General features: G+C 38.5%; 1 protein-coding gene across 1 annotated transcript in view; it reads right to left on the bottom strand.

Moving 5' to 3' along the window:
* Window positions 1-25985, bottom strand: part of LOC118410722 (glutamate receptor ionotropic, kainate 1-like) — a 37575-nt gene that overhangs the window by 7206 nt on the left and 4384 nt on the right. The window contains exon 2 of the mRNA XM_035812493.1: window positions 18943-19337. Within this exon, the coding sequence (XP_035668386.1) occupies window positions 18943-19024 (82 nt within the window). The 5' untranslated portion in view covers window positions 19025-19337. The remainder of the gene's footprint in view (window positions 1-18942; window positions 19338-25985) is intronic.

Raw genomic sequence — 25985 nt, 5'->3', positions numbered from 1 at the left:
CCTCACCTCACCTCACCTCACCTCACCGGTCCCATAGCCTCACCGGCCAAAGGCGCAGCAATGCCATCAACGTTAAATACGTTGGCATTTTATTTTGAATAAAATCTCATTGCTTTAATAGTTAATAGCGCAATAAAGGACCCCCATTAAAACAATCTATTACGGCTGAATAAAATCATCATCATCCGTCGGCTAATAAACAAACGACTGCATGCTCCTATAAGTTTCTTTTCTTGCCAGCAACATCTATTTTGGAGTGAGGTGGTCGTTAGAGTAAAAGTGGCGTAATAACTCAAATTTTATTCCACTGATCCCCACAAAAATATCATACTCTTCAGTAGTTAAAATGAACATAGATACATGATGGCTCAGATTGACAAGTAATATACTGTTCATTTAAAAAAATGATAAAGTAAATAAGTATGATGAAAGGATTTTCGTTGACATAAAAGCTTTACACTAGAAATCTATTTCAATGATATCCACAAAGAGTCTATTCCCTTGTATAGATACATAATCGGCTTGGACTTACACAAACGATATTGCCGTTCCTCTCGACAGGTAAACAAAGAAACATCATAAAATAATCGCCATTAACAATTGTACAATAAAACCATAACTCAAAGGTCATTCCGTAATATACCATATATCCTTTAATAGATGTGCAAACAAATGCTTAGATTGACATGTGAAATGTCGTATTTCCATTCGACGGAAGAAAACGAAACAATGAAAAGATCTGCATGAAAAGAAATCTCGTACTCAACTCGATGTTGAAAAAGTACCACTCGATAGATTAATGAACATATTAAGTGCACGGACTAACATGTCCTGAGATCTAGATAAGAGACACCAGTTTCTCGGGGGACGGAGGATCCATCTCCTCCACCCTCATCCCGGGACACGTACATTGATCAGAGTCGGTAGGGTAAGATCCATATCTACACTTCGACATTGATACACGACAACGGCGTGCAGACCGGAACTGGAGACTCCATACCACTCCACGTCTATGTCTCAGAAAAGTATCCGAAGTTTTTTTTTTTTTTTTACATTGATTTCCATTCATAACAAGTTCATCATATCAGCAAGCTGCAGAAAAACTTAGTTTATAGGTAGGTATAACGACTTCACCCTGTCTCACATTTTTAATCAATTTGGACGCATTGACGGACGTCCCAAGATACCGAGTAAGGATGGTAACTTGAGAAAATTGTGTATCGCATATATAACAGTTTTTAAGAACAATATAACCGTGTGGAACGCGAAGATTGACGTACATGAAACTTACGAAAAATATCAATAGGTACTTGAATTCATTGTAAATGTAATAAACTTGATTTTCAAATATACGTAAACATATTTCAATTAGTATCATAGATGAGAAAACATAAGATTAACATTGGTAAACTTTCCTTGTTCTTTCCGTAGGTTTTTATTTTACATATCTAACCTCAAAGCGCACTTAAACGCCCTTGAAACTTGAGATTCATCGAATCAGACTTGTCATTTTCAAAGGTCAAACGTTTGATCAATCGTGCCCATAAAACTCTGAACAGCAATAAATGTCATGTGGAACGCCTGTAGTTCGGCACTTCCATCGACCGTAGCGACAAAGCAGTCCCCTACATTGGAGCGTTATCATTTAGATCAAAGAGTGCAGAAAATCTAAAGGGTAGAACACAAAAAAAGATCAATATCTTGACCGTCGTTCCGTGCTATTGTTGAGACATTGCAGTTGGCTTCAGGCCTATGATGTACGTAATTGTGAATTGGTTAGCAGTCTGGCTGCGCACGAAGCAGCCATGAGTAGTCTATGGTTTCACGCTCCCAACGACTGCAGGAGGTTAATGACCCTCACAAAGAGAGGTTTTCCTTGAAATAGAGTTAGGATCATTTGGCATTGATTTTAGTACGTTGTTATTTTAAAACTTGTATGTAGCTCGCGCTGCTGTATGATTGCTATCTGTGGGTGTGCAATTTGGAAAATGTGGCAAAACAGACTTAAAAGTGAAGGACAACGAAGGGCAAATTGTAAATGCAGATATACACACCAGCTGCCACTCGCAACTCAGTTGGAACAAAGACCCATCACAGCAAACCCCATTACCTTCTCCATTAAGGGCCTATGTTCGTCAAGGATCCCACACACTGGCTTGAGAATACATAAAGGTATTTTGGAACGTAACGCATCCAGATGTAGTTCCACAATGGATTCAAAGATCCATCTGCAATAGAAATGTGAAAGTTGGAAATATAATTGGTCACGGAACAGTAAACGTCACATGGATCAATTGTGCAGTACCAGGATAGTTGTATACTTTTGTGCCTTCCCGAGTTGAATGATGATTATACATTCTTTCATATCTATTTTTCCATTTCAAAGCCGCAGAGCTAGCTTTCACTTTTTGGAGGGGTACACAAAGACACCGTAGAGTATTTCTATGTGTCTCCGTTTGGCCATTTTCATTTCAGGCGTATAGCCTATATGCCAAAAGGTCAGGAGAAAAAAGAACAACCAAGTTCCATTACTCCGATTCATCGGTCCAACTCAAAGCAACTCGTGAATTTCTGGAGAAATGTTGTCAGTAGGATTGTGTATAAAGGTTGGATATTGAAGTCATAACTTTTAATGAGTTCGCGGGACGCCACAGAAAGTCTCCACAAAAGACACTAAACTTTAATGGGGGAGCTCCCTAGGTAACAACATAATGGTCTTTTACTTCCTGTTGCTTTCAACCTACACGAGACTGTTCTATAAAACATCACTATTGTCAGTCAGGGTTGGAATGAATGTCTTCTACGTTTTGCAATGTCGTTCATAACGTTACTGACATGGAAACTTCCAAAGCTTACAGCTTTGGTGTTATGTCGTTGGCCATTGTTGATGAGCATACTTCAGTGATATGATAAAAAATAGAACAGTGGCAGTAAAGACTGTGGAATCCCTACATGCCTTTTTTACCAACTGGGGTGGAGTTGTCAAGCATAGTTGTCTCCTTCCTTTTTGCAGTTCTCTTCCTCGATCTTTTTTTTTTTTAAATCGTGTGCTTATTGAGATGTGAATACAATTTTCATCTCTGGAATACCATAATATCACATAGCTCTTTTAGCAGTTGGTCTCAATGACTTCAAAGTCAATAGTTCATATGACTTTTATTGATAGTTGATGGAATATCAGCAATAGTTGACAAAAACAGGGACAACGCACATTTTCAATTTTGGAAGGACTACAATTTTGATTACCGTCGGCCTCTAACCTTCATCCTCCTCTGTAGAGGTTTAAAGTGTGTTTTCCAATGAGGTAAATGATTGGACATCGATAACAGTGCAGGTTTTTCGTGATTCACCCTTAAAGCTTTATGGCATAGACAAAAATATACTCTGAAACTTTAATGTGATACTAACAAAATTTGTGTATGCATGAGTCGCAGATTGAAATACTGCAAAAGAGATCACGTTGTAAATGTAAGTATCTAAAAATGTCTAGTCGTTAGGTTATCCAACATAGAGTGCGCGGGTACTTAGTCTCTCCCTGTATGAAAATAATGTCTTTGATTACGGCACAGATTACCATACGTTGTTATACATGCGATTACTTGCAATTGGCAATTATTTGGTTTGAAAATTATTATTATTAGCTTGATAATTCCATAGGTGCTGCATCAGGATACAGTCATCTTATCTCAATCGGCCCGGGGGCGATACCGTCTTCCAACCTTTTTTTTTTTACCTAGGGTTGACGTCACAGCTCCATAAAAAGTACAAGTCAATAGCATTTCTATCAGATTGCTGATACATCATGATCATGATATTGTACACATAATGTAAAATAAGGAATATAATGTAAGGGTTCTGCAATTAAATTGCACTGTATGATTTATCAATATTTGATAGCAAGCTGTAAGTCAAGGATATAGTAATACATTACAGTTCATTTCGCCCACGTAACGTATACATATACCACGGAAATTGAACAATTTATAGTCATTTGAAAAATCATTAATATGAACTTAGTAAAGACAGCTTACATAAAAAACATTCTTATTTCTTTTGATCTACTGTTATTAGATAAATAAGGAAACACGGTGTAGTTTTCTTTATATTTTCTTTAGAACTTCGGAAGGTTCATTTGAATGTATGTATTATCAGTAGCTTCCTGCGAAACTATGGCAGGGGCCCGTGCTATGTTGAGTAAGCATGAAAGTTAAGCACCGTAACTAAGGCAAAAATTCACAGGCTGGTTGCTATATACATGCCTATCTCGCGCTTGTGCATGTGGAAAAAAATCACCACCTACAACACTGCACACGTGCATGTACGCTTTTATCTTCTTTCGGTTACCCGTGTAATATATAGGACATTGACCCAATGGTACAGTGATATATGTGGTATGAAAATGCCAAGACAGCTTCAAGTTGGTAGCACTTATTTTCTGCTTGATCCTTGTACACCATGCCTAAATGTAAATGGAATTTCGTTTTATTTGTTCTCTTTACTTCAATCTCGACTCACTCCTGTCGTTTTTGTTTTTCAAACGATTCACAATTTGTATGCGTTCATGTTTAAATTCTTTGATAGGAAGAAGATGATATAATTGCCAACAGAAAAGGTCGTTCATTCGCGAGCGGTGTGTCATTTTTAAAATGATAAAATGTCAAATGTAAAGTGCATGACTATATCTTTGTCTCCTGAGCTGTATGCTGGCATCATGAACGTTTCTTTAAAGCTTCATCACCATTACATGACATGTACTAGTGTTAGCTAGTTAGCTAGTGTGCATTCATAAGGTAGCTTCGATCGATTGTACATTCATTTATACCATGATCTCTTATTACATTAGCAATGTTTCATATGACCCTGGCATCTTTGCTGGGCTTCTGGTAAAACATATATTGATATATTGTAACAGAACTTGCTCCCTCTATACGGCAAATAATGCTTGTGTATCATTTGTTTGCAACGCAACTCACGTGCTGGGTCCCCCATGACATTGGCTACTAATGGCATGTGCCGTAGAGGGCAGAGCCATGGCGTGCCCGCGCACCTCTTAACAAGCATCCACAAGAGTCCAACAACCTTTCAACGTACGGAAAACTCATTGCACACTCAGGCTTTACAGTGGTGAGATCTGATAAAGGGACATATGGGATTTAACGAGATGGAGATATCTAACCTGGGCTTGTGGCCGCGGATTTTGAATAATTCATTAACGTAGTTTATAGTTAAAAGCTTATCGGGAAGACTCAAGGTTGTGGAGGATGGAATTTAAAGGAGCTGTAGATCAAGGGTGGCGCGGAGTCACCTTGGAGGGCTTAGGGTAAAAAATTGCCAAGTGCTTGTAAGATCACACTTTCAGCGCTGAAGTAATTGAGTTCACGTCACGCACTTTTCAGGGTACTCCATTATATTGTCATTGAGTTACATATTCTTATTAGGGTTAAAAGCCTGAGTAGAGTACGCTTTTAATAATGCCTGCAAAGTGCTGAGTGAGGTCGACATATACAAAACAATTAGATGTTCTTTCTAAGCAGATCCAATACTGTTTCTATACACACGTTGTGATATGATCTGGCGTTGACACAACTACATTACATATAGATGTTGGACTTGACTATTTATACATCCTTTACGTTTTGGAACTGAAGTTTGGGTCTAATGAATTAGTTGAAAGCTACATAAAGCATTGGCATATTGCCATCGCCTCTATCGTTTCTCAGACGACACAAAACACAATATCTCTGTATCAGAATTGTGGTTAGGTTCTATTGTCCAAGATGATTAAAGATGGCAACAGCATGTCAAAATGTCTTCACATATTTCTTCGATACTTACTAAAACTTGATAATAGCACCGCATCGCTCTATAGAACTTATCAGACTATGAAATATCGCTTTGAAACGCAGCAAGCAAATTATTATCCAATTTCACACTGGTGAATACTGGTGATTTTTGTCAAGCTTCAAAAGTTCAGATAAGACGTAATTTCGGAGTGAATTAGTTGCGAAGACCATGTAAGTGATTGCACAATAATCATCCACAACCTAATACTGTCCCAAATGCAGATATCTTTTTAAAATTTTGTCTTGAATCTGTTATGAGGAAAATAAAGAAAAAATCGTTAAAAATGAATGACAAAAACTGGTAATATTTCACATGTTCATTTGAATTCACATCTAATACCTTGATTTCCTGCATATTAAAACATGTACGTTAAGACAGCACTCATAAGATGTTATGAGAAGTTGTGATATGCCATCCATAGCATGCATTATTGCTAATTGTGTGTGAAATAGTATTTTGCCACGTAGGACAGTATATGACCCTAAAATGGGTGATAAGTATAAATACTGGTATTCCAAAGTTGCCAGGTTTTCTTCATCTAACTCAAAAACAGCTGAAATCGTTTCGTGAAATTCGTATTTTTGTGGCTTTCGTCTCCGGGGGAAAACATAGCAAGCATAATATTAAGTAGGTTCATCACAAATACGTGTATACGACATCATATCTTTAACTAATATATATATATATATATATATATATGTGAATTCTTTGGATAGATATTTGAAAAATTATACCAAATGTATATAAAAGTATTACCTTTTAGTAAACATAAACCAAGCTCTCATTTCAAACCGCCATTATTTAGGATACAGCGATGTTTGACAACGTACAATATTTCTACATATCCTTGGAAATATTCAATTTGTAACGCTCGTAATGCAGCCCGATTTAGTATTACCGAGTATTTTAATCTTAATTAACATCAAGGTCTTTCGAAACTTGACTCGTAGCAAATGTACACTTATCGGCAGCAGCCGCCCACGAAGACCATTGCCAATGCATCCGCTAAATTGAATTCCTTCCAAACTGCCACCGCACCCAGCCTTCAAAGAATTCCAGGTCACTCTGGCTACACAATTTGTCCGCATATATGTTTAGAAATATCTACAGAATAATGTCATGAATTAAGAAATGCATTAGTCATCGACATCCATACATCTTGTGCTATATCTAGTAACGATGACTACCAAGACCAAGATAGATAACAAGCCATAAAACATACATATCATAGGCATCTCTAACCACATAGTTGGGGTACAATACGATAGTAGAAAATGGAACATATAAGCCATTGCAAACATCCTTCGTAGTTGTATATGGTAGTGAAATTACTTAAATGTTATATACAATTAAAGTATGCAACCGCTCAACCATGTATTAGCAGAAGAGTATCATAAGTTCAACAATAAATTGCGATGTAGAATCAAACTAAAAGATATTATGCAAAACATTGGAACAAACCAAGGTACATCACGTGTAATAAGTGGATAGTTGAATACCGAACAAAAGAATAAACTTAATCATAAGGTATGATAAATACACGTAAAAATATTAGAGCTGTTTCGTCCTACATAAACAAATGAAATACCTTTCCATTACACACAAAGACAAATATATACATGCTTGCAGTCTGAATCATACAACTTCTGCTTTGATCATTGAGCGTGATCATGTGTGCGGTCTTCAGTAATAAAACCCCCTATCGAGATTCAAAGGTAACCAACTGGCACTAGCTCATTTGCCGATACTTTCGTAACTTTTCTGTGTAGGTTTTTGACTTCGCAACAAGCATATTTAGGTTGCAAGATCGAAAACAAAGAGCGATGTTCTTGAGAGTGTCTTCATAAAAAAAGTCATTGATGCTTTTATTCTCTTCTCTTCTATTTATTTCATTGAACCTGCTCCATCTCAAACGTAGACGCAGAAGTGACTGGGGTTCGTTAGAAGGTGGTTTGTTAACATGATTTTAAAGTTTAGCCCAAATGTAAAATTTTTAAGGAAGGGATCGGAGGAAGTCTTCATTCGATAAACAAAATGATATTTTAGCGTTGTCTCATGAATTATGCACACGAGACCGTTGCATTTTGATCATGTTCATTTTTATTTAATTTTCAAAGGCTTTGGGTACTAAAATTCTAGATCCTGTCGATTACCTATTTGGGATTATTTCTCAGGATTATGCAATTAAAATGATTTGCGTCATCATTATCATTTGCATGATTCATATCTATCAACGTTCCTATCTTTCTCAGTTACATATGACACTTGTTTTAGACCGCATCATAGAACGCAGTGGCCCAGGTCATGCACCGTAATCTGTTGCATACATTTTAGACCACAAGCCTGTTAACGAACAGATGTTGGTCTCGAATATAGGTCGTCGACACTTGTACAGAACGAATGCAATAAGATAATGTCCTAGTTGACTATGTATTTTTGGCCCTTTAATTGTTTGAAATATCTTCCATTATGTTAATAATCGCTGAAGGTACCAATCTGCAAAAAAAAACTAAACAATATCAAACCCTGTTAGAGCTATCAACGCCTACTGCAATTGCAAACACGCCGCTGGAAACCCAAACGTACACCAGTCCCTTCCAAAAGAGCTACATGTCCCTCAAACATGATGACCGGCATCCAGGACGTATAGACTATCAGCTCATTGCTGTACCATTATAGAATACAAACAGATGGCATACCGTAAAAGCATTGGCGCGGGACAAGAAAGGCTAGCGCTGCAAAGTCAATCTTTTGGAATCTGATTGGACTATTCAAGCATCAAAGAACGTTCAATAAAAAGCTCTTGGTTCTTCTATTTGTAAAAAAAAATGTTTTTCCAATGCGGGCCATAAACGCGGCGCTCTAAATGACTACTTTGTGTTCTGAAAATAATCATTAAACCAGCCATCATGACAATATGCGGTAAGCACCAAGATTAGATTAAATAAAAAGGATTGTAGAACTATATTTTGCAATTGGATTGTGACAAGATATTTGAAAGTATTAACATATTCTGCGGAAGGAAAAAAAAACTTTGCACAATGTTTTAGACTTGACGAATATGGATGTGAGTTGATTCTGAATATCACTTAAATGTGGTACGTTGGCGGCGTCGCTTCGTTTTTAATCTAAATCATGTAACCCTTGACTTAATAGCGGGATTGCCATACATAAGGAAGAAGTCAAAATACAGGGTAACAAAACACACGCTTTGTCAAATCGAGACGCCAACAACGGCCGGCAGCTTCAGCGAGGTACCCTTTTAAAGAAGCACTCTCAATGCACCTGCGTCAAGCTTACGTCACTGCGTCGTTCGTTTACTGCGTCACTGTTTTTTTTCAGATTTTTATAAATTAGATATTACGTAATACGAAAATGTATGACTTGGAAGAAGACAAATTACACGAAAAGTAAGAAAAATAGTTCCTTATCTCTGAAATTTGTTGAGTATCTTTCGAAACCTGTAGTAACGCAAAAGTGACGCACGTGCAATGAGAGTGCACCTTAAGTCCCCAAGGACTGAAGTTCCTTATAACATTTTTTTTTAAATAAGGAAAAGCAAAATGTCAGAGATCAATCCCACCATTGCGATGCGTCCATCATTTTTAGTTCATTGAATTAATGATTGGTTTTATGAGGTAACATGACATTTGTTTTGTAGGCATAATAAAAACTAATGGTCCCGTTATGCTCCAAATAAAGGGCCACACGTACCAAAGTTCGAGTTTGCAATTTGAAGATGCAGAACGTAGGATATATCTCCAACGACTTTTAGGTGGAATCATGTCTCTTTAATTCTTTATTTCTTAATCATAGAAAATATTGCATTTTATCTAATTTGTAAAGATAGTAGTACGTTTATTTTCTGTCGCAAAATCATCGATTGCAATATAATCAATCTTAACTACGCCTCGCAGTGGGGCAAGGATCTCCTACTGGATAATCAAACATTGCTAGTGCCATCTGTTGCCTCCATCTGGTCTATAGCTTTACAGGTCATTGAACCTTGGATTAATAGTCATTAGGCGAGATTGGCCATGGATCGCCGTAATCAATTGATAAATAATGCTGAAGATCTACGATTTTCCAGTGCAAGTACAAGATGGTAAGTCGACTTCGTTGAGACAGTCATTCGAATATTATGCTAACGTGTGTCAACTTCATTCATGGTGGTATCTTTGAAGACTAACAGATTCGATAGATGAGTTAAATGGATTTTAAACCTTCAGCAAATTAAGTAAATTACCAGTAAAGCTTATGCCCACAAGGATAGAATAAAAGGTAATGATGACAGTCTAAATCAACCCAAACTGGAGTCAAACAACACAATCCAGTCTCAACTCTGAAGTATACCCTGCTCCATTTAGTCGGCTTACTTTGGGTTTCCGTTGAGCCAATGGTGAAGCTATGATGCAGAGTACATGAATAGTCATATGATTTATATCAAGTTCACAAAATAGAACTAGAAACGCAATCTTCATGGAGTTACAAGAATTGCTGGTAACGTTGCCATGGGCATCTCAACAAGGTTTTTTTATCAATGTTAAATTCAGGAAATTGTATCTGCCCATGCAGGTAATGTAGGTCACGAACAGTTAATGCAGGTCCCGACCTCCAAAATTACCTACCGTGCTGTACACAGTAGAGATTGTAGGACTAGTCGATACCCCCCAGGAAAGGCCAGATAGGTGAAGTGGCAAATGTCTTAGCTGAGCGGATACTTGATAGCGTACGTAGTCCGGTAGTTAGTGATAGTGCTTCTGGACCAAGAAGTAGTGAGTTTGAAGCTGTTGTAGTTCTCATAACATACTGGCTACAGGAAAGGGTCACAGACCTAACCATCTTCCACTGTCCAATGTTGTACTTGTAATTCCCGCCCAGCACAATAAACCTGTAAATACTGAACACGTAGCGTCTGTCTTTGCTTTCAACATTGGAGTGGGAGTGGTTCAACTGTTAATTTGGGCGGAAGTGGTTCGAGATCATTACTTTTACTATTACCTTCACTTGATAGAGACGACATTTCAATACTAGTAACGACTACTCATTTCAACACAGACGTTCTCTTCAGAAAATCCAAAAAGTAATCTTTCCTGTGCTGCATTAAATGAGCTCGTGAGAACATGCATCAACAAGATTTTTCATTAACTTCGAAAGTATCATGGTATTGTGGATATGACATCAAATGAGGCATTGGTTTTGACGTGCGGCACGCAAGGGATTAGAACTTCATCACGGTGATTTAATTACCAGCATATTATCAGCCCTACAGCCGTTGTCAATCATGTCAAAATAATTACACTGAGCTTCACGAGAGCGTACTACAGGTAATCTGAATGGCTCAGTACATGGAGCTGACTCAAAATTAAAGTGTTCCTTTTCTTACTCTCTTCCTCTTAGCTGCGCAGTAGTGAGAGTGACACATTGAGGCCAATGCTGCTTTCCTGTCATACAATATCTGATAGCAAATGTATTGGAGCTCAAAAGGATTTTACAAGCGTCAGGAAAGGCACAAGAGCAGCACACACGGGCCCTTCTGCGCACCTCTTCTCCAACGTTCGCTAAATGGAACAACAAAGGAGAAGGAGAAGTTAGGCCCAATAAACAGCCCTCTGGTGACATGGTTTTAACGTTAAGAAGCAAGCGAAGCCACACAGTGCACATCTACGCAAATAGAAATGATGCGGTAATGGAGAGAGATGTCTCTGCACCATTCCCAACCGGATGCGTGGATCTATTTGCGTAATGCTCTACTTGGTAAAATCGTAAATAGGGCAGAGCCACTCTGGCCTTTGGCCAGCTCTTTACTCTTGCCGAGATTGCGGATGCGATTGGGTCAATAAATAGGCCGTAGGAGGACTTGAAATACCACTTCACTGCCACATTGCAGGCGAAATTCTCACTTAACTTCGGCACAACGCCTATTATGTTAGGAATACGACCAATTCGTCTACAACCCAGTTATGCGAATACCTGTTTTGCGGGGCTAACACAGTCTGCCTCATGAGTAGAGGAATCAAAGGCTAGATATTTCAAGATTAAGTGACTTAAATGACAACATCTCAAAAAAAAGAATATTAGGTTTGTTGATTGTGGTACGGTAAGTTAAGTAATGCAAGAAGCCTGAAGAACACATGCCTCTATAGCTTTACATGCCAGTTTCATCTTTTAACACCCAATAGAGTTGTGGTTCATAGCCGAATACCCCATTATTTATCAAAAGTTTTTGTAGACTAGTCTCTGATAAGCCAAAGCAACGAAACTTGTCACACTTATTTAAAGTGCCCTCTCACTGCACTTGCGTCAAGCTTACGTCACTGCCGGGTTCGTTCACTGGGACAGTGTTTTGTTATTTTCTCCGATCTTTTATAATTTAGATATTGCATAATACGTAAAAGTATGACTTAGAGGACGAAAAGTAAGAAATTCCGTTCTTAATCTCTAAATTTTTTTTTAGTATCTTTCAAACCCGCAGTGACGTAAGCGTGACGCAGGTGCAGTGAGATGGCACCTTAAGTGTTAAGTAGCAAGAATCGAGAAGTTTCGTTTCTTTTAGCTTATGGAAAACCAGTCTATGGTTCATAAACTCATCGCATATTTTGCACCCTGACGCCTGCTCGGAGTTCGACATTTTCCTCAATCCAATCGAGTAATGAAAAAATGATACATGCTAAATTTCATTTCATAAATGAGAATAAGCATGAGGCGTATGTAGGTATAAATTTTGACACTAGAAGGTAATTTGGTCATCCTGCTGACAGTTATGTTTTTCGTAAGCGATTAGTTCACATCAATCTGCTCCACACCTTTCCCCGTGTTCAAATAAAACTAACCGCCAGAGGATACATCATTTATATTGAAAAGATGGAAAAGCAATAAAAGCATGCACTTTGTTTTACAGGCTGACTTAATCTTCCCATAAACCCGCCTAACGAAGCCTTGCGGTTGCTGAGTCAGCGGCAAGTGTTTCCCAGCGTGACTGGCTGGAGTAAAACGGCTCGCTGCTCACACTAAATTTTTACATTTATAGAACAATAAACCTATAATCCTCTTAACAAGTACATTATTCATATCCCGTGGATGAAAAGTTGCAAATTGCAGCAATACGTTTTTCTTCTACCTCAAAAGCAGTGCATAATCGTTGTGGCCCAGTTGCGATCAGTAGGTTTCCGGGGTTTCTATTACTTAGCAGTATGTGAGTATAGCACTGTCGTAAATTTAAACCACTTTGAACACTAGCTCCATTTTACCCTACTGCGAACCGCTAATCTAAATGCATTTACAGTATTGCGTTTACTTTGAATCGATTGAAGGTTGATAAAACAAGAAAAGCAACCTTGTGTATACTTGTACATTATAATGATACAGAGGTACTACAGATGAAGTATTCTAGTTCGAGATTTGATACTCAATTTACAAGGCGGAATCCTACAGTGACACTACCAGGACCACACATCATCCAAAGATTAACTGCTCCTCTAAAGTTCAGAAGTTCTGGGCATAAATCTTCAGGAAGAAATGCAGGGGCGTGTCAAGCCCGTCTTTTTATTGAGCCCCAGTGAGGGATCGCACCGTCACTTAACAGCTTCTGCCAGGGGAGTGGATTAATCTTTCGTTCAGACCGTAATTGAAAGGAGCTTTGTTCTTATGGTATATTAATGACTCTGATGTGGATACTATATGAACAGATGCGCACTTGATGTCAGTTTAAGCCTTGTGGCATTGGGGTGTGAGTTTAATTTATTGCACTACATTGATAATAACACCCCAGTCGACCTGTTCGACAGGTAATTCCGGTGAAAGATTAACATGATTACGGCGACTCAATCGGAGAAAAACACTCAAGACGTAAGATATGTTTCGCCTGCTTGCAAGGACTGCTTAAATACTATTCGAGTAGCCACATACCCTAACTGTTTTATCAATCATATTTACTTCTTGGTGATGAGTATAAGGACAATACCCTTATTATTATATTTCAGCCATACCATAGGTATGGTGAAATATATTGTATTCCTAATGTTTCTTCTTTCTTCTTCTTCTTCTTTCTCCTGTCAAATCTTCAAATCGATTCAACTCCGTCGTTCCTGGACCGAATTACTTGAAATTTGGCACAAGAGTAGAGTGGGTCAATACCCAGGTGCTTTTTCTCATTTATTTCATATCTTCCTTTAAAATGATTTTATTCATGTTTTTTGCAATTTTATGTACATTTTGCCCCCCTGTACTCTGGTATTACAGCCGAATGACCTGAAATTTGGTACAGAGGTGCCTTGATCATATGCCCACACAAATTCAAAAACAATTTTGGCATACGGTACAACAAAATGCTTAATTTTGGAATTTTTTGGCCATTGTTTGACCAAAAACGTACGCTTTTGGCTCCTGTTCCCTGGTCTTCTAACCAAATGACCTACATTTTGGTAAATAGGTGCACTAGATATTCATTCAAATGACCACTTCAAAATGATATATTTGGGGACTTTTTTGGGAATTCTCCACTGACCTCAAGGTCGTTGACCTCTCCCACCTGAAGACAGCATGTGCACATGTCTATATATACTAGTAACTTGATTAAAGAGGCAACCAATCACGTAGCCTGAGTCAACATCCCGAAGGGGATTGGCAGCCAATCAGTGAGCCAGGTGTTATCTGGACTAGTCCATTCTGGCACGGAGGGGGTACATATTTTTAAATTCATCTTTGGACTGTTGATTATATAATGTCTCTCAGTGGGAGTATTTTTGAAAAGTTTGCAATTTTACATGGGGTGTACTGGAAGAGTCCATTCTTGCATGGAGGGGGGCATTTTTTAAAAATTTGTTTATGGACTTTGGTGATTTGATATGTCAAAGTGTTTCAGTGTGGTTATCTTTTGACTGGTCAACTTTGTAATTTTACATAGGTTGTGCTGGAAGAGCCCATCCTTACATGGGGGGATTTTTAAAATCCATTTTTGGGACTTTGGTGATTACGTCCAAGTCCAATTATAGCGGAGTATTTCTGGACTGGTCTATTGTGCAAATTCACATGGGGTGCACTGGAAGAGTCCATTCTTGCACTAGGAATTTTGTAAGATTCATTTTTGGGTGTCATTAAGTGTCATTAGTGGAAGTGACTTTTAAACAAAAATGTTAGATTTTTGCACATGGGGGATTTTGGAATAGTCTATTGTTGCATGGGGAGGGAGATGGCTGAAATATGCTGCATGTGCTCTCAAGCAAATGTTGGCCTTTCTAGTTACCTTAAATTGCCATTGGATTTGGAGACCACCACATTATTTAACATTAATTATTGGAGATCGCCAATGAATCTTAAGAAAACATGAAATAAATCATGTAAGGGTGACAGCACAGTCCCACAATCACGAAGCCAGAGCCCGCGTTATTTTTGTAACACAGGTACATGGATATAAGATTGTGCAGCATATATAAATAAAGCAGTTAAGATGACTACTGTTAAAAGAAAGATAATTATCTTCTTAAGTAGGGCAGTTTAACTTTTGTCTGCCAAACTTCACTGATCAGCCAAGTCATCCAAACTTTTAGTCTGGTTTACGATACACAGGCCCAAGCTCTGCTTTAAGTTAAACGTTATTTCCATACAAAACGAATCCGTTAAATTAGACTGCATAATATAACATGTTTCGGAGCATTCCAACTCATCAACGATGATTGTTCTCTAAAGGGCTGGAGTAAATGTCAAGGAGCCTATCACCAGCCTAATCTGTCAGGTATGCCCTGAATAACTTTCAGGGATGTCTTATCTTCCGAAGGTACCGGTCCATGAACTAATCAGTTGATTGGTGATGAGAAATGTCAAGAAGACAAGTCAAGAATTCTAAGACATGCTCTGCTGTTTCTATTTTCGCACTAATGAAATATGATGGAACTACAAAGAGAGATTTGAAAAAAGGCACCCAAAAGACAATTATTACACTTGAGGTGTGGCAAAGCGTATTCGCAGCATCAGGAGTGTCTTAGCAGCCAAATCCTGGCAGGACAATTCGGTCACAATAAAAAGTAGTTATACATTGCACGAGTAGTACAATGACATACCACGTGACAACAAGATGATATTAGACATCTTTATCAGAATCGCGATACATCGGCATATTAAGTTTCCCAAAGTACTGACAAACTACTGAATGTGCTGCATCAATAATCAGCCTGAGGCAACAAATAAAACGATGAATATTAGAATCCCAGGTAAAATATTGCAAAGAGAAATTAAGCAATTTAAACGTTAACCGAAATAACATATTGATTACAAAAAAAGCAATATTTGCGTTATCTATCTACCATCTTAGAATAAAACACATGGCATGAAAATCTTCACAGAACATCGACGAATAGAAACATCTGTATACACGAACATACAAAATAGTCTAGTGATTGTTCGAATAATATCGTCTCCTATGCTTTAACGAATATGGACAAGACTCGCAGCAAACCCCCATTCCACCATACGGTCATTGCGCTATGACCTACATCGAATTTGTGCAACCCTTAACTTTATGATTGAAATATAATGTAAAAGTAATGGGAAAGTTTGACTGAAAAGACAGGAAAACACTCAAAGCGTACGAAGTATCCGATCTTCATCTATGAAATACGTTGAGAGTTCATTAAATCGATAGTTTGGTCGCAGTGCGCCCTTAGCAAAGTCGCCGCCTCAATAAAATGGGAATGTTAGAAACACTGCTGTTATTGCAGTGTCTGGAGAAGTGAACCAATCTGAGATCGATTGATGTTTTTCTTGTATTATCATTTTATATTGGAGTTTATTCAGGCATGTTAACCACGTCGATATTTTTGACACCTCACGCTCTGATAACGACGATTCATTGCTTACCCGATAAAACAATGTGTAGGCGGATTTTATTAAGTCGAGACTTCAGATCGAAATCCCTATGCACGGACAGGTCAGTTCATGAAGAAAAATATGCGCCTGGCCACTCCAAGGCTTTAACTTGCGATCCACAATTAGCTTGACATTCCAGCCACTCTTTCTATCTTTCAGTTCATTAGTTTATAAAGTGGCATAAAAGACAGGATAGCTACAAAGTAAGTACCCTACAGTGTATGACATGGTTACTTAACCGTGTGTGCTATTATAAGAGAAGATAACGGGTAAGGAAAAGTCTAGTTTGGGTCGGTTATGTGCTCCATAGCCGTTGATTTCACGACAACATTGCCAAGTTAATATGTTTGCTGATGAATCAAGTATTACAACCAGAACAAAAGTTGGTAGCTAGCTTAAACAGTACATGGAAACTCTATCTAACGTTTTAGATTTTTGTGGCTTCCCATCTCTATGACTTACTACTTGTTACTTGATAAGGTCTCATGACACTGACTATAATATAGGAGCCGACTAAAATGGAATGACCACAATAATGATTTGAATCTGGTCGATCTTTAAAACATGGCTTCATATTTACGGGTTTTGACTAAACAGCGTTTTCAAGTAAAGTCGTGAACTTCCAACTGTAAATCAATAGGAGACAAGGCGTTTCCAAACAGTGTATATGTGAAGATAGCCTTAGCAGTGATGTGGAAAGTTCCCGTTCTTAGCCTGGAGGATGAGACGTTGTCAGCAGTAACTCTCCCGCGAGACTGAAATATTGGTATTGAAAACGTAAATGGCCCCCGGCTGTACACAAGACAATATTGGAAAACAGCGCAGACGAAATGAAAACATCTTGAGAAAATATTTCAAACGGAATGCAAGATATCGACGAAAATTATCAATTTTTGATTATTAGAATAATTCTTGAGGATGTAGATTTGGAAAAATAGATGCAAATCGTATATAATCACATTGCTCGCTATGTATTCTTTTTTTTTAAATCTACGTATCACCATTCACTGTGATTTTGTTCAAGTTACATACTAGATTATTTGCAACATTTCTGTAGTCATCGATATTGCTCCCAATAAGTGCTTATTGAACCCATAGACAAATATTTCAGAGAACAGTAATGACTTTTATTATCGATGCTCCTCCGCCTGGAGCTGCTCCATGTTTCTTTTGAGAGCCATGGCCTAGCTTCCTGATGGATGTCAGTTTTCAATTTTACCCCCGTGTGCTATGCCATTTGTCATTCATTTTGGAAGGGTAGGAAATTATCAGATAGCAGCAGATCCCAATCCATGTTGATCCCTTAAATCCGCCGCGCCGCAGGAAGAGGACACTGCTCACATACTGTTGTCTGAAGATGTATTACTTCAAGAATTGCCATATAGAGATTTCCGAAGGCCACATGTAAATCTTCTACACATAGCGAAACAAATCATTTTACCGAGACTCCCACCACCTGAACCCCAACCATAATGGTAGTGCAGATATATTGAAATTTTTACGTTATTTTATAGCATAAGGTACCAACTATTCATGAACTTTGTGATATTCTAATGACCAAAACGCTACTTGGAATTTGTGTGATATCAAGTGTAATCGTGATGTCATGAATAGAGGATGATACTGTTTTTGGCCATGACATTTTAACGGTTGTTTGTGCACGTCGAATGTCACACTGGACGGCAAAAAGACGTCCAACATACATCTTATCTTTAAACCTAATTATCAATATTATCATACAATGTATTCAATAAGACGTCCGTTTCAAGCTTTGCACGTCGAGCAATGCGGTTAACTCACTACATCTTACTGAACTAAAACCCCTTATAGACAATAAAGAATTCCCACCAGTGTAGCCGATGAGAATATCACATGTACTCTCGTAATGCATTTTGTCCCCACAAAAGATCGATCTACTGATCGATCCCGGCATTCCGAGAGTCCCATTACCGGTTTAAGGCCTCTATTACTTTGGCGACAGTGAATAATCCACTAGGTACGTTTTTCTTTTATCCTTTTGAAAGAAGCATAATCCGATGATGGCTTTTAGTACAAGCCAGTGGTGATGTCCTCGCGGAATCATCAAACGGAATATCTCATTTCTGATATTGCATCATATGCTGCTTGTAGACGTGTTATGAATACAATCATAGGTCCGTAGAATTGCTGTTATGTTTCCATTTTGATAATGTATTAACTATATATCAGGAATCCATATTGATAAGGAAAACTTACGTTGAATGGTGGTCATGTTGCAGAGAACCCCGGCGGTCCATATCATGGTTGCCAAGAAGAACACTGTAACTCCTACATCCATCGCTTCTGCTGTTGTCTACTTCAGTGGGTGAAAATATCACTACTACATCTTCCTCTCAGTCAGTCTACCACAGTGTCGTACGTTCCGCCCTTCTCTCCGTCGCTCCGTTCCTGCAGGTCGAAATTGTCCGCGATGATCAAGGATAAGGCTGTAAAGCCTACCCCCTTGAACGGTTTCTGTAGGAGGTCCAGTACGTCTTATCAGGGTTAGCCTCGTGTAGACGAATGACTTCAAACTGGAGAGACGAAGGGCTTTGGATAAGATTCTCCCAGATCGATATTGCCTATGTTGTCCTCATGCTGGTAGGAACTATCTGTGGAAAGAGAAGTGCACAGAAAAAATGACTTTTGCATTGCGCATACCATAAACAGAAACATCCCTGTAGCCTATACCAAATACAAGTACTCAGAGGATGGGTGATTAGCAAGCGCGGCAAGGAGAATACCTGGTGTTTGTTACTAGGCATCAACTAGTATGCTAAGGGCACTTAAGTTGAGTGGTGGGGGATTTACCACCTGGATTTCTCGTGGGCGACACGCTGTGTCATTTGAATATGCTAAGGCAATCTCAGGAATCTGCTCATGGAGACCTCCACGCGCATGGAGAACTCCACGCACCACGCACGAGTGATGGTCCTGCCACAAGGCCGACTACCTCGCTGCGACTGAGGGATTTCACAGAGCGATCAAAGATAGATAGACAACAAATGTTTGTATGCTTAGTATTTTTTTTGTCTTTTTTTAATCACCATTTTACATCTTCATGGTATTCAAATTGGTATCAAGTCAAGGGTTGCATTGTCCAACTTAGGTCGCAGTGAGGTCGCTGTGCCATCACCGTCTGGAAAATGGGGCATCAGCACCACTAGTAAAATTGCCAAAATATATCCCAATAGACTACACGATCCCATGGAATGCTGGAGAGGATACCTCATGTCTTTGCAGCACGCTACTATGTGGGCGTCAAGAATTTGGAGAAAATACTCCAAGGAAACGGTAGGCCGAAGGGAGATTGAGGTAAATGTCAACAAAAGGCTAGTCCATGTATTATTCTTTAAATGAGAGCATGAAAGACAAATCGCATAAGAAAATTTCCTACACACCGGACATCATGATAATAGCTATTACGTAAGACGTATTTGTAAGAATCATTGCAGATGTGTGTAGGATCAATTATGCCCGCCGTGCTGGAGACACGTCCATTAACTGACAGGTGACGCCACTGATAAGGTAGCTCCATGTGGACCACACGGTTATGGACGCGATCGGGGTATTCACGTAACAACCTATGCGCCTCAGTACCTTCCTGTAAACATTTTAAATTGTTAAAGACATAGACAACTATGGATATTTCACCACTACATCATTGATGTACTTTCTGTTGTTTATTTTAATAGTAACCTATCTAAAATTCAGTTTCCAAAGCAGTCAGCATGTTATAATTGTAGGATTACAACTGATTCAGTACATCGATGATTTAAATTGGTTACGATAAAACTATGATTTGTTTTTCAAAAGTATCAGCGTACAATAATTATGTTTTTCTCCTGTTTAAAGATTCAAGAAACAAGCTTACTTACCCCTTTCCACAAACCCAGCCGTAACCCCTGTCACAGAAATATGTATTCTGATGATGTCGCAACCGAGCAGTGATTTTAAGCTCCATGAATTTACTTTTTGGTAGAATTCCCCAGCCATCCCTGTAGTTTCTTTCATCGTCGCTGTAATGAATGACCTGCAAGGCGTAGAAACCGCTCTGGGATTTGTATAGAGGCGTACTTGTCACAGAGAAGCTCTGTCATGATTTGATCTATATATCTTATTGTTTGGGGGACGGAGTCACAGAGTCATCACTACTGGGTCGTTAACGTTGCCCAATATAAACCTAAGGAACAGCTTGGGGTCTGATTGTCAATGGAATACATTGTCAACGTCTCTGAATAACCTTTTGAGTACGGGTAATTTTAACATAGTCGTAGGGGATCTTTAGCTCGTGAGACTGCTTGACAAAAGTGAATTATTAGTACTGTTATTAAATTATTTATTAGATATCCATTCTGCATAATAATACTTTGATAGAATGTATCTAACAAAGAAAATGAACATATTTGTTTTGTATTTTAATGGAGCATTTTTTTTCATTCCAAGGTAGCTTTGTTTATTCAATGACGCTGGTGTATGCTTGAATCGACGAGATGAGTACATCAATTCTTAATGACATTGCAACCTTTATATTTGAAGAAATTCGGAATAAGTCAAAGGGGTGAGACTTTGAATCATGAATTCTTCATCCTGATAACTGACAGCAATAGGTAACGGCCTAATTTAAAGCATAATTTCCTGGTAATAAGAATATTATCGATACATGTGTGCGTGCAGGTCAATGCCAGCCGTCATTAGCCAACTGGCTGCAGCATAGCTGTTCAAAACACAATCAATACAATCGTGATGTTTGTAATTATTAACACAGTCGCTACTTGTTTACATTTGATGATTGTAGATTGTAGATTGACCCAACCCTGTATGATAGTCAAGCAAATATATGAGCCGGTAACTGGCAAACTGGAAGGTTGTAAAAGAGGACAACGTGTGACTATGTTTTTGTGGGGCATCCAAATTTTAAAATTCATAATCTGTCGGTACCTAGGATTTTTTTTTCGTTCAATATGCTTTGTTGTTGATGATCTTCAATGTGTATTTCAAAGGCCTAGTATAGCACACGGATACTATTCATGGTAGATTCAGTACACCATGGACATGCATTGCATATTCCTACTCACAGCAGCAGTGTGAAGTAAACCAGTTTCGTGTTAGTTCGACGAACCCTTTCAGGAAGTGAACTTTCCTGACAAAGTTTGAATCACCCATTGCGGTCGACCCTCCAATGCCTTCAAATCATTTACGCTGCACTTGTGAGCGTCTGCGCTTTCTTGTGTTATTCCTCTTCTGATTTAGACGATAGTGGCGATGCAATTCTACCGAGAGGCACATGATCATCAACTCTCAAATTCAATGATCAGGCCGCTCGACCGTGCAACGGAACCACTCTCCTTACACTCAATAGATGTATAGGGTTGAAGGGTAGGTACACAAAGAGTGCCCTTACATGCCTTTCTGTGAGTGCCCGGAATCCCAATCCATGGCTATAGGGATTATGTTGGCCAGATTCTATTGCGAGCACTACCTTTAATCATTGCAAAATTCGGTATCGTCAATATACAGATATCAAAGTCGTTTGACTGGTCTTACAGGCTTAAGGTCTCATTAGGATAAGACGTGGTATATGTCAATGTCTATTTTTGGCATGTAGTAGACAAATACAGAATGTAGAGAAGGTAATGATGAAAAGGTCAATAGAAAAGTAACTCGACTGACATTACACAAATCGATGGTTAAAACCCCAGGGATGCAATTACTTTCGTTCAAGCTACAAGGCAAAAAAGTTCAGCTCCTCAACTGTATTGGACACCATATACTCTACTTGAAGCTTCATGTTTAACTTCTGGCTATTGAAATTCTACATCATTATCTGGTGGATTGTACATGTCTCTCTAGAATAGCTAAAGATGTGCAGCAATATGATATCTTTATATGTAATGACCACACAAAGACTTGTCAATTGCTGTCCATATCGTGCGATTTTTTTATTACGGTATATCTCTAAGAGTCTGTGCGCCTTACCTGCATAATGTTAAATTCAACGAGAAAGTTGGCATTGAAACTGAAGTTTCCAGCATTCTGTTTTAAATGGCTTCTAAATATTTTCTATGTAACGAGTTGCTACGGAAAGCATGCTCTAGGTATAAAATAAATTAACGATGCTGTGATTCTCTTCTTTCATCATCTCGCCATATGCACATCCTTTTCCAACTATAATATTCATTATGAGGTCACACTTCGGGACCTCCTCACATGACAGCTGTTTCAGGCTACGTGCGTTGATGCTTCAAATGACATTTCCTGGTGTGTTAATGGTGCCTATGGTGTTGGATGACCCTGGGGAAGGTTGACCTTCTGCTGGGAATGAGCCATAGCCAAATTCTACACATCAAGACTCGACAGGGCAACAATCTGAAGCGAATAAGTCTACGCCTGCTTTAGCATGATAGCTATGTAGAGGAAATGGAATTTGGCATGCTAGTTCTGCACATGGCAACCTCTGGATATCAAGAGGGCTGAAGTACCAATCATTTGGAGAAAACGTCACAAATGTCCAGGGCCATGATAAAAAATACCACAATATCTTTATCATAACATAGTCACGCACTGACTTTCGCGACTTTGACAAAAACTGTCGAAAAGTTTGTGGTCTCCTGATCATCTGCTTTTGCAAGAAACAAAGGACCCTGTCGCTAATGCAACCAATACATTCCATACATAGTTTATTTAAGAAAACTGTAATGAAACATTACCAAAATGCACAGGTAAGAGCCATTCATTGATTTATCTAGTAGACGGTTGTTTATTCTGTACATGCTTTAGTCCAAGACATAACAAGCACTCAAATTAAGATATTCGATAAAAAGAGAAAAGTTAGGGTACGGTTTGATCAGTTAAGCCTAGAAATGTATCGAACCGGTGAATGCAGACAGTACGTTGTTAGCAAACACGATGGGCTTCATTGAATTCTGTGCGTCTGACGAACATGGACATATTTCAAGGGGACAATTCCAATACGATAGACAAGCCTCTACAACATTGAATCGATTTTTCTGCGTTTCAAAGCCAGTTGAATGTTGATAAGACAAATCTGTACGGCACATTGCTTTGAGGCATATAATGTTATTGCTCGGTAAGCAAGTCTTACTGCTATATCAATTATTTGTCCATCCACTGCAGCAGGGAGGGTCGTGTAAGATGCAAAACAGACGCCTGTAAGATCCCTTTGCTGTGACTGTTCAACTGCACACCACGAAATACTAATTTACTGCACTCATGACCATAGTGGTATAGCACGCTTATATTCGGGTGAAGATAAGCTCTTATCATTTCACTCCAGCCATACCATAGGTGAAATATTGTTTTCGAGATATGTACTTCTTCTTTCGTTTCTGTCTTCTTCGCCGGTCACAATCTTTAGAGGAAACATCTCCGTTGTTCCTAGACTGAATCAAATTTGGTACGAGGAAAGAGTGGGCCAACACCCCTAGACATTTTTATAAATGCTTTAGAATTATTCTGATGACTTTTTTCTTCATAGTCCTTAAAGTTGTTTAGACTGGTCTATGTAACCAGAGATGACACCTGAAGAGTCCATCCTCGCAGCGAGTAACGTTTTTAAAAGTTAAATTTGGTATGGTTCATTTTTGCATATGGATTTGGTGGTAGAGGAGGTGGTGTGAAATGTGCGTAATTTGATCCATAAGAAATGTAGTCTTTTCTAGTTGTTTAATAGTCATGAAATCGGCTGAGATACCTACAAGTGTCCTTCATACATGCATTGGCCTTAGTCGGGTGAAACTGAATGGATATCATTTTGCCTCCATGCACATTATAAATCCTCCTCCCATTAACAATTGGAGCGCGGTTCTTTGCTGGTATTTTTCGGTCTTCAAAAGGCGTAGAACATATATTATAAGATGAATTTTACGCACCAATATGTACCCTTAGTACAAGAATATACATTATGGTGTACCCTTGTCCGTAGTGGTTGAAGCTTCAATATACAGTTGTTGCCACACCTCTACCCAACGTCTTGTACCTTCACAATTCTAGCGCTAGTTTTATTAGAAAACTAATGGAAGACTATTACGTAGTAAGCGCTACACGCTAGGATGCTGGTAAAATGCATTCCATCGTTAATTCTAATTGTATGAAAGCAATAGACATCTACGATCGATACGAATTGCAATATGAATATATTTTTCGCAGCTGGTTCTGTCTCTTTTCGTACTAGAAAGCAATTCAAAGCCTTTCTTACGACGTATCAAAGCTGTTTCACAAGATAACAAAGACATCAATGTCTTTTGACTGCCGTCCTATCACATAGCATAGTCCGAACGTGTTTGCACCTCAAATGAATAAATCAAGCGGAAGAATTGCACAAGATGAGTGCAGCGTATTTGGATTCAGTGCTATTTCCAGGAAAGACATCGACCGAGCTGTCGCAGAATACTTAACGATCAAGTACAAGGCAAAAAAGGAATTTCGGTGGTGTTTGAAAGTACTATGGAGATGTTCGTTATCTCTGTTAAATTGGACCTTTCAAAATAGTTTAGAAGAGTAAACATTTATAAAAGTAGTGACACTAGGTTGTACCAAGGAAAATACGAGGAAGGTCAACCGTTAGTACCATTGGTTTTATAACAAGCTCATTTTCAATCGAATGAGGTAAATTTGACACAAAGGTTAAGGCATACATGTTCTTGGTAATCAAATATCTCAATCATCCAGGTTTTTATATGAGCGACTGGGTTGGTTTCACAATTACCACATCCTAGACGTCTGTCAGGAGTTAAGGTTATTTAGATTTGAACGAACTTACAATTACTGTATATTGTAATAATATGCTGTATAATGTGTCCAAAGGCTGCATGCCAACCGTTATTCATGAGCTCCCAACGGTTCCTCTTTTACAGCTGTTCTAAGATATGAAGTGATGTGAGGTATTGTTAGCATTTGGACTCATAACCGAATACATGACTTGGACTTTGACTTTATTCAGATCCACTTTTAGCTCATACATTACTTCACCACGGTAAAGAAAAAAAATGATTGTATTTCAAAAGTGAGAATAAGTATGTGGCTTATTATACAGATATGTATTTCTATATATGTGCAGTTTCAGTTTCATACAATAGCTAAAAGCTGGTGAGGAATTTAATTGTATGTTAATCGCGCTGCTATTTGCCCCCGACGGACTCCTAAGCATGTAGTCAGCTTGAAATCAACCCAGTCACTCATTATAGTCTGGACACAGAATTGAGATATTACAGTCTCAATACCATAATTATATTCCTTGA

Source organism: Branchiostoma floridae, chromosome 3 (assembly GCF_000003815.2).
Source record: "Branchiostoma floridae strain S238N-H82 chromosome 3, Bfl_VNyyK, whole genome shotgun sequence".
Lineage (NCBI taxonomy): Eukaryota > Metazoa > Chordata > Leptocardii > Amphioxiformes > Branchiostomatidae > Branchiostoma > Branchiostoma floridae.
Note: the sequence above shows the minus strand (reverse complement) of the source record. Positions and strands in the feature narration are given on the sequence as shown.